At 44.8% G+C, this 12,307-nt stretch overlaps 1 protein-coding gene across 1 annotated transcript in view; it reads right to left on the bottom strand.

The window, feature by feature from the left end:
* Window positions 1–12,307, bottom strand: part of LOC123989726 (A disintegrin and metalloproteinase with thrombospondin motifs 20-like) — a 152,411-nt gene that overhangs the window by 135,952 nt on the left and 4,152 nt on the right. Inside the window, 2 exon segments of the mRNA XM_046290742.1 lie at window positions 4,886–4,994; window positions 4,996–5,058. Of these exon segments, the coding sequence (XP_046146698.1) occupies window positions 4,886–4,994; window positions 4,996–5,058 (172 nt within the window).

Raw genomic sequence — 12,307 nt, 5'->3', positions numbered from 1 at the left:
GAGATTTTCCCACATACAGCTGCACTCTGCCTGGTGGTCCTGACTATGTTGGTCAATGCAATTTGCTCTCAGCAATTACGCTGCAGTAAAGAGCTACATGTTTATGCAGCCTGTGATGGGATGGAGGGGGAGGGATGAGAAATAGAGAGGACATTTGTGAGGAGAGAGCCAGAGACGGAGAAAAATAGGGAGAGGGGGGGGTGGAGTGCACCTTATTTATCGGACCAGTTGTCCATTAACTATATAAGAATGCCAGCCCCAATTTACAGGCAGCGAATAGATTGCTCTTCCACATCATCAAATCCAATGATCATCTAGCAAAGGAAGACAGTGCAGGTGTATGAAAGCCGATTGAAAAAGCTTCGATCTCCAGGCCATCAGACTGTTGAACAGTCATCACTAGCCGGCCACCGCCTGGTACTCTGCCAGCACCTTAGACACTGTCACTAGCCGGATACCGCCGGATACCTCTGCCCTGCACCTTAGAGACTGCTGCCCTATGTACATAGTCATTGAACACTGGTCACTTAACAATGTTAACATACTGTTCTACACACTTCATGTGTACACTATATCTATAAAATCATATGGACACCAATTCAAATTAGTCACTGACAGGTGTAGAAAATCAAGCACACAGCCATGCAATCTCCATAGACAAACATTGACAGTAGAATGGCCTTACTGAAGAGCTCAGTGACTTTCAACGTGGCACCGTCATAGGATGCCACCTATTTGTCTGTTTGTTAAATGTCTGCCAGGGTAAAGCTGTAAGTGTTATTACTGTGAAGTGGAAACATCTAGGAGCAACGGCTCAGTCGCAAAGTGGTAGGCCACACAAGCTGACAGAACGCGACCACCAAGTGCTGAAGTGTGTAGCGCATAACTATCACCTGTCCTCGGTTAAAACACTCACTACCGAGTTCCAAACTGCCTCTGGAAGCAACGTCTGCACAAGAACTGTTGGTCGGGAAGTTCATGAAATGGGTTTCCATGGCCGAGCAGCCGCACACAAGCCTAAGATCACCATGCGCAATGCCAAGTGTTGGCTGGAGTGATGTAAAGCTAGCCACCATTGGACTCTGGAGCAGTGGAAACAGGTTCTCTGGAATGACGAATGACGCTTCACCATCTGGTAGTCCGACAGACAAATCTGGGTTTGATGGATGCCAGCAGAATGCTACCTGCCCCAATGCATAGTGCAAACTGTAATGTTTGGTGGAGGAGGAATAATGGTCTGGGGCTGTTTTTCATGGTTCGGACTAGGCACCTTAGTACCATGGAAGGGAAATCTTAACGCTGCAGCATACAATGACATTCTAGACGATTCTGTAATTCCAACTTTGTGGCAACAGTTTGGGGAAGGCCCTTTGCTGTTTCAGCATGACAATGGACCCCATGCACAAAGCGAGGTCCATACAGAAATGGTTTGTCGAGATTGGTGTGGAAGAACTTGACTGGCCTGCACAGAGCCCTGACCTCAACCCCATCCAACACCTTTGGGAGGAATTAGAACGCCGACTGCAAGCCAGGCCTAATCGCCCAATATCAGTGCCCTACCTCACTAATGCTCTCATGGCTGAATGGAGGCAAGTCCCCGCAGCAATGTTCTAACATCTAGTGGAAAGACTTCCCAGAAGAGTGGAGGCTGTTATAGCAGCAAACAGGGGACCAACTCCATATTAATGCCCATGATTTTGGAATGAGATGTTTGACAAGCAGCTGTCCACATACTTTTGGTCATGTAGTGTATATATTGTATTCTAATCATTGCTCATCCTATATACAGTAACTACTGCTTTACATACATTTTCTATTAATATACTGTCCATACTGTATATACTATGTATATATATATACACATTTATATTCTGGACTTCTGGATTTCTGATATTTTCTAACCTTTTGGATTAAGTGTGTATTGTTATTGTATTGCCAAATATTACTGCACTGTTGGAGATTAATGTATATATATTTTTTTGGGGGGGTAATTTTTACACCTTTTTCTCCCCAATTTCGTGATCTCCAATTGGTAGTTCAGCTGGTGACCAAGGTCTGCATGCATGCGCCACAAGGATTCGCTAGAGCGTGATGGGACAAGGACTTCCCAGCCGGCCAAACCTTCCCCTAACTCGGACAACGCTGAGCCAATTGTGCACCACCTCGTGGGTTTCCCGGTCGCGGCCGGCCGCGACACAGCCCGGGATTGAGCCCGGATCTGTAGTGACGCCTCTAGCACTACGATGCAGTTTCTTAGACCGCAAAAGCATTTCGCTGCACCTGCGATAACATCTACATATCTGTGTAAACGACCAATAAACTTTGATTTGATACCTGTGCTGTGCTTTGAGAACAGCCAACCAACACAGTGTTTACTCCTGACCTGATAGTAGCAGTCAGTGTGTGCACTGCACACATTCCCATAAAAAGAAACAAGGCCTACTAGCAGCCAGCCAGGCAGGCAGACCTACTGTGGCCTTCAAAGAGAGGCATTTATCAGTGCATCTGGAGAGGAGCCTATCAGATAAGGGTGTGGAACCACAGCCCAGGACACCTCACAGTGCTCCTGTCCTAACCCGGCCCTGTGTCGTCTCTGTCCTTTAATCCTGCCCCATTGTGTGTCTGCTCTGCTGCCCTTTGCTGAGGCATTCTACAGGTGTCTTCTCTTTCTCCTGCTATATATCTATGTTATAACAAGAGCCTATTGACGTATTAAAAGAGTGAGGAGTAAGAATGTGTTTGCTTGGGTACTTTGAATAGAAAAACCTGCTGCATCTAATCTGTGAGGTTTGAAAGATATTACATGGAGACTGGGTGGATAGACCCACAACTTGTGTGAGCTGCTACACCTTCATGTCAAACCAAGGCCTTTCAAGAGGCTCCCGCCTCCCACCCACTGTCTGACAGTGTCTACACAGAGAGAGAGCATATTTTAAAGTCCTCCAGTGCCTGGCTGATAGTGAGACCCTCCAGATTTTTGCCCCTCTGTGTTTGCCACACACAGACTGAAGGAGTGAAAGGCAAGCATATTAAGGAGGTTTTGGCCTGGCCCCTCAGGTCACTCCAACTACTTTAAATCCAGCCACAGACAATGGCCACAACCAGCACACAATACCCGGGTCCAGACAACAAGCAAATCAAGTGTCCAGCACATAAAATATTTATTGCATCAGCCAACAAAGGCCGCCCACAAAGCTCCCCATGAGCCATCTTTAAAGGGCCTGAGTCAGGGTGAACTCTGCTGGGTCACTTTGCTTTTTGTGGGCCTCTCCACCACCTAAAGTCTGCAGCTATTAAAATTCTAATGAAATGGAGAACATTTAAAAGCAGCTTATAAAATGCAGTGCTCTCCAGTTTCAAAATTGATCTGCAGAAAACTAAAAAGCAATTATTTCTTCCTCTGTTCTTCCACAGTCTTGGGTGTGAACACTCCAGAAAGGAGAGTAAAAACCTCAGGAGGTGATGGCTGGCTGGAACACATTTGAGCTTAATTAAATGAAGAATGTCAATGACACTCAAGACTCAAATCTTCTCGCTAAACCCACAGTCAAGAATCGTAACTAAGTATAATTTGCTGTTAGCGCAGCTATTACGGCTGTGGCACAGAGTGAACTACAACACAGAGCAGGTGTGAGGGGAACCCCAGTAACAATTAGACTGTGATTAGTATAGTAAAGTATAGTGTAAAGTAGTGTAGTGAAGTATAGTAAAGTGCAGTGTAGTATTGTATAATTCAGGCAAGACTAAATACATGTTGTTCTCTAGTTCTCTCTAGAATGTTCCAGATGGACTACATATTTATTCATTTGGATGGTTCTCCCATTGATCGGGACACCACCTACAAATATCTGGGTATTTGGATTGACAAAGACTTCATGTTTAAAGTTAAAAAGCTAAGACTCAAATTGGGCTTCGTTTTTAGAAATAGACCTTGCCTTTACCTAAATAGCAGGAAGCAGATTGTACAGTCAACTTTCCTGACAGTTCTTGATTATGGTGACACCATTTACCAGACTGCAGCAGCCACTACTCTTAAACCTTTGGATGCCGTCTATCATAGCGCTATTCTTTTACATCTCTCGACAGTTTCAATACTCACCACTGCATCCTGTATCAAAAGGTTGGCTGGTCCTTGTTAATGTCCAGGAGATCAATTCATTATTCCCTTTATGTTTATAAAGCCCTGCTACACAAGCTTCAAACTTACTTAACTTCGTTGCTAACATATAAAAGAATGAGCTACAAAACCTGCTTACAGGTTTGGTTAACTCTTGAGGTCCCTCTGGTCTTGACCAATTTAGGTAATTCCTTCTTTAGTTTTAGTGCCCTCCACTGTTGAAATAACCTACAAAATTCTTGCCGCTATTGTAGTTTAGGACTCGGGTGTTGAATGAATTCATTGAGGATTGCAGTTTTTTCTATTGATTATAGTGGTTTATTTGCTAAAATTGTGGTGTTGTGTTTGTGCCTTGTGGTTATTTTTATTTGTCTTGTTTTAATTGTAATATAAATTGCTCTTCCTGTTCTGAGTAAATGTTTGTAATCAGGGCACCATTGGGAACGAGACCCTGGACTCAATTGGGCTCCCCTGAATAAATAAAAGTGAATACAAAAATAGTGTGGTGTCGTGTAGTGTAGCATAGCGTAGTATAAGAGGGTTTCCCAAACTCACCCCGCTGATTCAAATAATCAAAGCTTGATGATGAGTTGGTTATTTGAATCAGCTGTATAGTGCTAGGGCAAAAACCAAAACATGCACCTGGGGGGGGGGGGGGGGGGGGGCGAGTTTGGAAAACCCTCTAGTATAGTGTAATACAGTATAGTATAGGAGAGAATTCAGACTATGGTTAGTACAGGGGCAGACTGTGGTAGGTAGGTCTGTTACCTGAAGCTGAGCAGGGTTGCGTGGGCTCACTGGCAGGGCCCTCTCTCCTCTTCCTGTCCTGTCTGTAGACGAGGTGAGGTTTGTTGTGCTCCTCGTCGTACTCCTCCCCCCTCCTCCGCCTTCATCAGGGGCTCTAAGAAGTATTCACCATGCTGGGTTGTAAAAGTCCCCATCTGGAGGAGAGAGGGTAGATTGTGAGAGAAGAGTTGGTTAGAGGAGGTCTGTGAAGTGTGTATGCCAGCTACACATATGTAGGAATTCATTGGAGCCAGTTTGCTACAGGAAAATAATCCTGTAGAAACAGGAAATGTGAATTATTATTTGAATTATAATGAATGGATTTTAATAAATTTTTCATTGGGAGAAATCAAGTCTGACATTTTAAAGTGGAAATTACAAACTTTAGAAGCCTTTTTCAACATCAAATACACTACAAGTTTGCATTTCCTGCTGTGCAGGAAAATTCTCAACAACAAAAATGTGATCAAATTAAGATCTTACATCTGTAGCATGATAGGACTGGTGTCTAGAGAACTCCTTTGAGTAGTCCCTACCAGTCAGCAAGTGCATGTCCTGTATTGTCCCAGACATAGATCTAGAGACAACTCAACTCCTAATTATTACATTTGTTCATTCAGGACATAACGGCTATTGGCACCATGTATCAGTGATTGATGTGAGTGATGTACCTAGCTGTTATAGCATGTGTGCTGTTTCTCTGAGTAAATGTTGAGTACTAGTAAAGTACACAGTGTACTATGCATCATTAGTTCCATGATTGGTCCAAAAAACACAAGAATAACGCAAAAAGAATATCTAAAAAGTACAGTCTTCTATAGCTGGTAGAAATGGGAACACCTTGGAAAATAGGCAAACAGAAAAATACTACTTAGAAAAGTCTCTGTCAATCACCATTTATCACACTGGTAATCCCTCTTAGTACAGATGTTTGATCTTAATTTGGCCAGACTTGTAGTCGTAGTAACACGATCTTGCCGTGGCAGTATTTGAATGTCTGATCATGTTGCCGCGGAATATGGATAGGCCATCATGTAATATGCCATACAGCACTCCTTCCGTGGCCTCCAACTGCTCTTAAACGCGAGTAAAACCAAATGCATGCTTTTCAACCGATCGCTGCCTGCACCCGCATGCCCGACTAGCATCACCACCCTGGATGGTTCCGACCTTGAATATGTGGACATCTATAAGTACCTAGGTGTCTGGCTAGACTGCAAACTCTCCTTCCAGACCCACATCAAACATCTCCAATCGAAAATCAAATCAAGAGTCGGCTTTCTATTCCGCAACAAAGCCTCCTTCACTCACGCTGCCAAGCTTACCCTAGTAAAACTGACTATCCTACCGATCCTCGACTTCGGCGATGTCATCTACAAAATGGCTTCCAACACTCTACTCAGCAAACTGGATGCAGTCTATCACAGTGCCATCCGTTTTGTCACTAAAGCACCTTATACCACCCACCACTGCGACTTGTATGCTCTAGTCGGCTGGCCCTCACTACATATTCGTCGCCAGACCCACTGGCTCCAGGTCATCTACAAGTCCATGCTAGGTAAAGCTCCGCCTTATCTCAGTTCACTGGTCACGATGGCAACACCCATCCGTAGCACGCGCTCCAGCAGGTGTATCTCACTGATCATCCCTAAAGCCAACACATCATTTGGCCGCCTTTCGTTCCAGTACTCTGCTGCCTGTGACTGGAACGAATTGTAAAAATCGCTGAAGTTGGAGACTTTTATCTCCCTCACCAACTTCAAACATCAGCTATCCGAGCAGCTAACCGATCGCTGCAGCTGTACATAGTCTATAGGAAAATAGCCCACCCATTTTCACCTACCTCATTCCCATACTGTTTTTTATACTGTTTTTATTTATTTATTTTTCTGCTCTTTTGCACACCAATATCTCTACCTGTACATGACCATCTGATCATTTATCACTCCAGTGTTAATCTGCAAAACTGTATTATTCGCCTACCTCCTCATGCCTTTTGCACACATTGTATATAGACTGCCCATTTTTTTTCTACTGTGTTATTGACTTGTTAATTGTTTATTCCATGTGTAACTATGTGTTGTCTGTTCACACTGCTATGCTTTATCTTGGCCAGGTCGCAGTTGCAAATGAGAACTTGTTCTCAACTAGCCTACCTGGTTAAATAAAGGTGAAATAAAAAAATAAATAAAAATATCCTATGTTTCTCAGAGTCGTGGCTGAACGAGGACATGGATAATATACTGCACATGTAGCTGTTTTTTCTTTGCATCGGCAGGACAGAACGGCAGCTTCGGATAAGCTAAAGAGGGGATGTGTGTGTCTCTTTGTTAACAACAGCTAGTGTGTGATCTCTAATATTAAGGAAGACTCAAGGTTCTGCTCGCCTGAGTTAGAATATCTTATGATAAGCTATAGACCAAACTATTTACCTGTTTACCACCACAAACAGATGCTGGCACAAAGACCACACTCAATGAGCTGTATAGGGCCATAAACAAACAAGAAAATGAAACTGAAATCCGTTTTACCTCATTTCTACCAGCATGTCACCAGTGCAACTAGAGGTGAAAAAACTCTCGATCACATTTACTCCACACACAGAAATGCATACAAAGCTCTCCCTTGCTCTCCGTTTGGCAAATCCGACAATAACTCTATACTCCTGATTCCTGCTTAAAAGCAGGAAACTCAAACAGTAAGTCCCATAGACGTGCCCAATATGGAAGTGGTCCGATGAAGCAGATGCTAAGCTACAGGACTGTTTTGCTAGCACAGCCTGGAATATGTTACATACGTTGGCATTGAGGAGTTTAACACATCAGTCACCAGCACCATTATTAAGTGCATGATTGTCGTCATCCCCACAGTGGTCTAAGGCTGTGCCACCAGAGATCTGGGTTCGAGTCCAGGCTCTGTTGCAGCCGGCCACGATTGGGAGACCCATGGGGCGGCGCACAATTGGCCCAGAGTCGTCCGGGTTAGGGGAGGGTTTGGCAGGCAGGGATGTTCTTGTCCCATTGCGCACAAGCGACTCCTATGGCGGGCCGGTCACAATGCCCACTGACACGGTCGCCAAGTGTATGGTGTTACCACCGACACATCGGTGCAGGGTCATGTTTCGGAGGACGCAAGGCTCTCGACCTTCACCTCTCCCGAGTCCGTATGGGAGTTGCTGATGGGAAAAAGCCTAAATAATAATGCATTTGTATTTTATTTCTTTCATATCACACACCATTAGCATGTCACCTAAATACAGACGGTGGCTTTAAGACTGTTGTTTTATGGGCCTCCCGGGTGGATCCACCGCCCAGACTCTGGGTCCCCCGCCCAGGCTCTGTCGTAACGGGCTGCGACCGGGAGGTCTGTGGGGCGACGCACAATTGGCCTAGCGTCGTCCGGGTTTGGCCGGTAGGGAAATCCTTGTCTCATCGCTCACCAGCGACTCCTGTGGCGGGCCGGGCGCAGTGTCCGCTAACCAAGGTTGCCAGGTGCATGGTGTTTCCTCCGACACATTGGTGCAGCTGGCTTCCGGGTTGGATGGCGCTGTGTTAAGAAGCAGTGCGGCTTGGTTGGGTTGTGTATCGGAGGACGCATGACTTTCAACCTTCGTCTCTCCCGAGCCCGTACGGGAGTTGTAGCGATGAGACATGATAGTAGCTACTAAAAAACAATTGGATACCATGAAATTGGGGAGGAAAAGGGGTAAAATTCAAAACAAAAAAAAATGTTGTTTTATGGTATTTGAGAGTGAAATACTTTAATCGTGACAGGAAGAGGCGGCTGTCAGAGCAATGCAAATATTGATGTGGCAGATGAGGGAGGCCCTCACAAAGCTGCTTAGTTCAACAGCCAGCCACTCGCTGGCTCACTCGGCCGTGAAGACAAAGGTGTTTGTATGGTAATTTCATACGCACACTTTAACAGGATATTGTGCAGTGGAATGTTATCTTTTGGGGGAAATTTCAATGACCATCTCCACAAGTGGTCGGTGTTTGACAACGGAAAATATCCAGATAGGACATGGAAAATAATATCCATTACAACCATAATAATAATGTACAGTTCCTCTTTTCCGTTCACAATAGATGTTATAAACACTTGCCCCGTAGCACCCTTGCATCTTGGAAAGCCTAAGTGTTGCAGGCCTAGCTATATGATGAGAGATGAATCTGAGCCCAAGTACAATATAATGACTGGGTTGTAATAACATGACACAAAGCAGAGGAAACAAACTTCTGCAAGTTGGCTCTCTCTCTCTCTCTCTCTCTCTCTCTCTCTCTCTCTCTCTCTCTCTCTCTCTCTCTCTCTCTCTCTCTCTCTCTCTCTCTCTCTCTCTCTCTCTCTCTCTCTCTCTCTCTCTCTCTCTCTCTCTCTCTCTCTCTCTCTCTCTCTCTCTCTCTCTCTCTCTCTCTCTCTCTCTCTCTCTCTCTCTCTCTCTCTCTCTCTCTCTCTCTCTCTCTCCTTGTATACTGTGTGTAAACTAAACTACCTTGAGTGCAGGAAGGCAGCCCCACTCTGCTCCTTTGAAAGCAGTACAGTTGACGAATGAATGTGAATGTACTGGCATTGAGCAGTTACACTGTATCATTAAGAGGCATGGTGCTGGCAGTTTGTGCTGGGGGGAAGTGTTTGAGCACAAGGCCATCAAGCAGAAGACATCTTGTAGCAGCCTATCCCATTCAGCAGAACATTATGTTTACATCAAAGTGCAGACAGGCACTGTCAGCCTGAAACACTCACTCAGGTACTATGTACAGTAATGTCAAGGCTAATGTCAGCCTTTCACTCAGGTACTGTACAGTAATGTCAAGGCTAATGTCAGCCATTCACTCAGGTACTGTACAGTAATGTCAAGGCTAATGTCAGCCTGAAACACTCACTCAGGTACTATGTACAGTAATGTCAAGGCTAATGTCAGCCTGAAACACTCACTCAGGTACTATGTACAGTAATGTCAAGGCTAATGTCAGCCTGAAACACTCACTCAGGTACTATGTACAGTAATGTCAAGGCTAATGTCAGCCTTTCACTCAGGTACTATGTACAGTAATGTCAAGGCTAATGTCAGCCTTTCACAAAGGTACTATGTACAGTAATGTCAAGGCTAATGTCAGCCTTTCACTTAGGTACTATGTACAGTAATGTCAAGGCTAATGTCAGCCTTTCACTCAGGTACTGTACAGTAATGTCAAGGCTAATGTCAGCCTGAAACACTCACTCAGGTACTATGTACAGTAATGTCAAGGCTAATGTTAGCCTTTCACTCAGGTACTATGTACAGTAATGTCAAGGCTAATGTCAGCCTTTCACTCAGGTACTATGTACAGTAATGTCAAGGCTAATGTCAGCCTTTCACTCAGGTACTGTACAGTAATGTCAAGGCTAATGTCAGCCTGAAACACTCACTCAGGTACTATGTACAGTAATGTCAAGGCTAATGTCAGCCTTTCACTCAGGTACTGTACAGTAATGTCAAGGCTAATGTCAGTCTGAGCCTAAGGTATTCACTCAGGTTCTATACAGTAATGTCAAGGCTAATGTCAGCCTAAGCCTAAGGTATTCACTCAGGTTCTGTACAGTAATGTCAAGGCTAATGTCAGCCTAAGCCTAAGGTATTCACTCAGGTTCTGTACAGTAATGTCAAGGCTAATGTCAGCCTAAGCCTAAGGTATTCACTCAGGTTCTGTACAGTAATGTCAAGGCTAATGTCAGCCTAAGCCTAAGGTATTCACTCAGGTTCTGTACAGTAATGTCAAGGCTAATGTCAGCCTAAGCCTAAGGTATTCACTCAGGTTCTGTACAGTAATGTCAAGGCTAATGTCAGCCTAAGCCTAAGGTATTCACTCAGGTTCTGTACAGTAATGTCAAGGCTAATGTCAGTCTAACCCTAAGGTATTCACTCAGGTTTTGTACAGTAATGTCAAGGCTAATGTCAGCCTAAGCCTAAGGTATTCACTCAGGTTCTGTACAGTAATGTCAAGGCTAATGTCAGCCTAAGCCTAAGGTATTCACTCAGGTTCTGTACAGTAATGTCAAGGCTAATGTCAGTCTAACCCTAAGGTATTCACTCAGGTTCTGTACAGTAATGTCAAGGCTAATGTCAGCCTAAGCCTAAGGTATTCACTCAGGTTCTGTACAGTAATATCAAGGCTAATGTCAGCCTAAGCCTAAGGTATTCACTCAGGTTCTGTACAGTAATGTCAAGGCTAATGTCAGTCTAACCCTAAGGTATTCACTCAGGTTTTGTACAGTAATGTCAAGGCTAATGTCAGCCTAAGCCTAAGGTATTCACTCAGGTTCTGTACAGTAATGTCAAGGCTAATGTCAGCCTAAGCCTAAGGTATTCACTCAGGTTCTGTACAGTAATGTCAAGGCTAATGTCAGCCTAAGCCTAAGGTATTCACTCAGGTTCTGTACAGTAATGCCAAGGACTGAGTGATTACTGAGTTGATGAACTAGACAGAGGCTGGGCACTAGGCACTTCCTACATGTGTTGTGTCCAATAGAGCATGGGGTCAAGACAGTAGTGATGCACAGACTGACAACGACCTATGTAACATTATACATCTCTGTATGACATTTACCAAATTCTATCAGACCAAATGTGAAAATGAGGTAGTAGTACATTATCAGAGTGAGGAATAGACTTGATTGATTTAATTTATTGGATAATTAAAATGGTGTCAGGGGTCTCGTGTTAGTTCCTAGTCACTTGGAAATCGGAAAACGAGGTTCAGATGAACAGACAATGGTTGCTGTCAGGAATGGGTGCTGAAATGGGACTTTGGTGGAGGGGACTCCACATAGAGCTTCAGGTCAAGGCCATGGTGCAGGGGACTCCACAGAGAGCTTCTGGTCAAGGCCATGGTGCAGGGGACTCCACAGAGAGCTTCAGGTCAAGGCCATGGTGCAGGGGACTCCACAGAGAGCTTCAGGTCAAGGCCATGGTGCAGGGGACTCTACAGAGAGCTTCAGGTTAAGGCCATGGTGCAGGGGACTCCACAGAGAGCTTCAGGTCAAGGCCATGGTGCAGGGGACTCCACAGAGAGCTTCAAGTCAAGGCCATGGTGCAGGGGACTCCACAGAGAGCTTCAGGTCAAGGCCATGGTGCAGGGGACTCCACAGAGAGCTTCAAGTCAAGGCCATGGTGCAGGGGACTCCACAGAGAGCTTCAGGTCAAGGCCATGGTGCAGGGGACTCCACAGAGAGTTTCAGTAGCGTTTTTGTATGGATTAAGAAGGAGCTTAGGTTGTGGGTGTGGCAGTGGGGCATATCAATGAGCGTGGTCGGCCTGTAGGCACGGCTAATATTTTTTGGAATATTTTAGAGGCCCCCCATCTTGGTGGTGCAGAGAAATGTTTTACATTTTATGCCAATTTGTGCCAATTCTACAAATTTCTC

The sequence above is a fragment of the Oncorhynchus gorbuscha genome, linkage group LG02 (assembly GCF_021184085.1).
Source record: "Oncorhynchus gorbuscha isolate QuinsamMale2020 ecotype Even-year linkage group LG02, OgorEven_v1.0, whole genome shotgun sequence".
In the NCBI taxonomy this organism is placed as follows: Eukaryota; Metazoa; Chordata; class Actinopteri; order Salmoniformes; family Salmonidae; genus Oncorhynchus; species Oncorhynchus gorbuscha.
The sequence above is the reverse complement of the archived record's forward strand: the minus strand, read 5'-3'. Positions and strand labels throughout refer to the sequence as shown.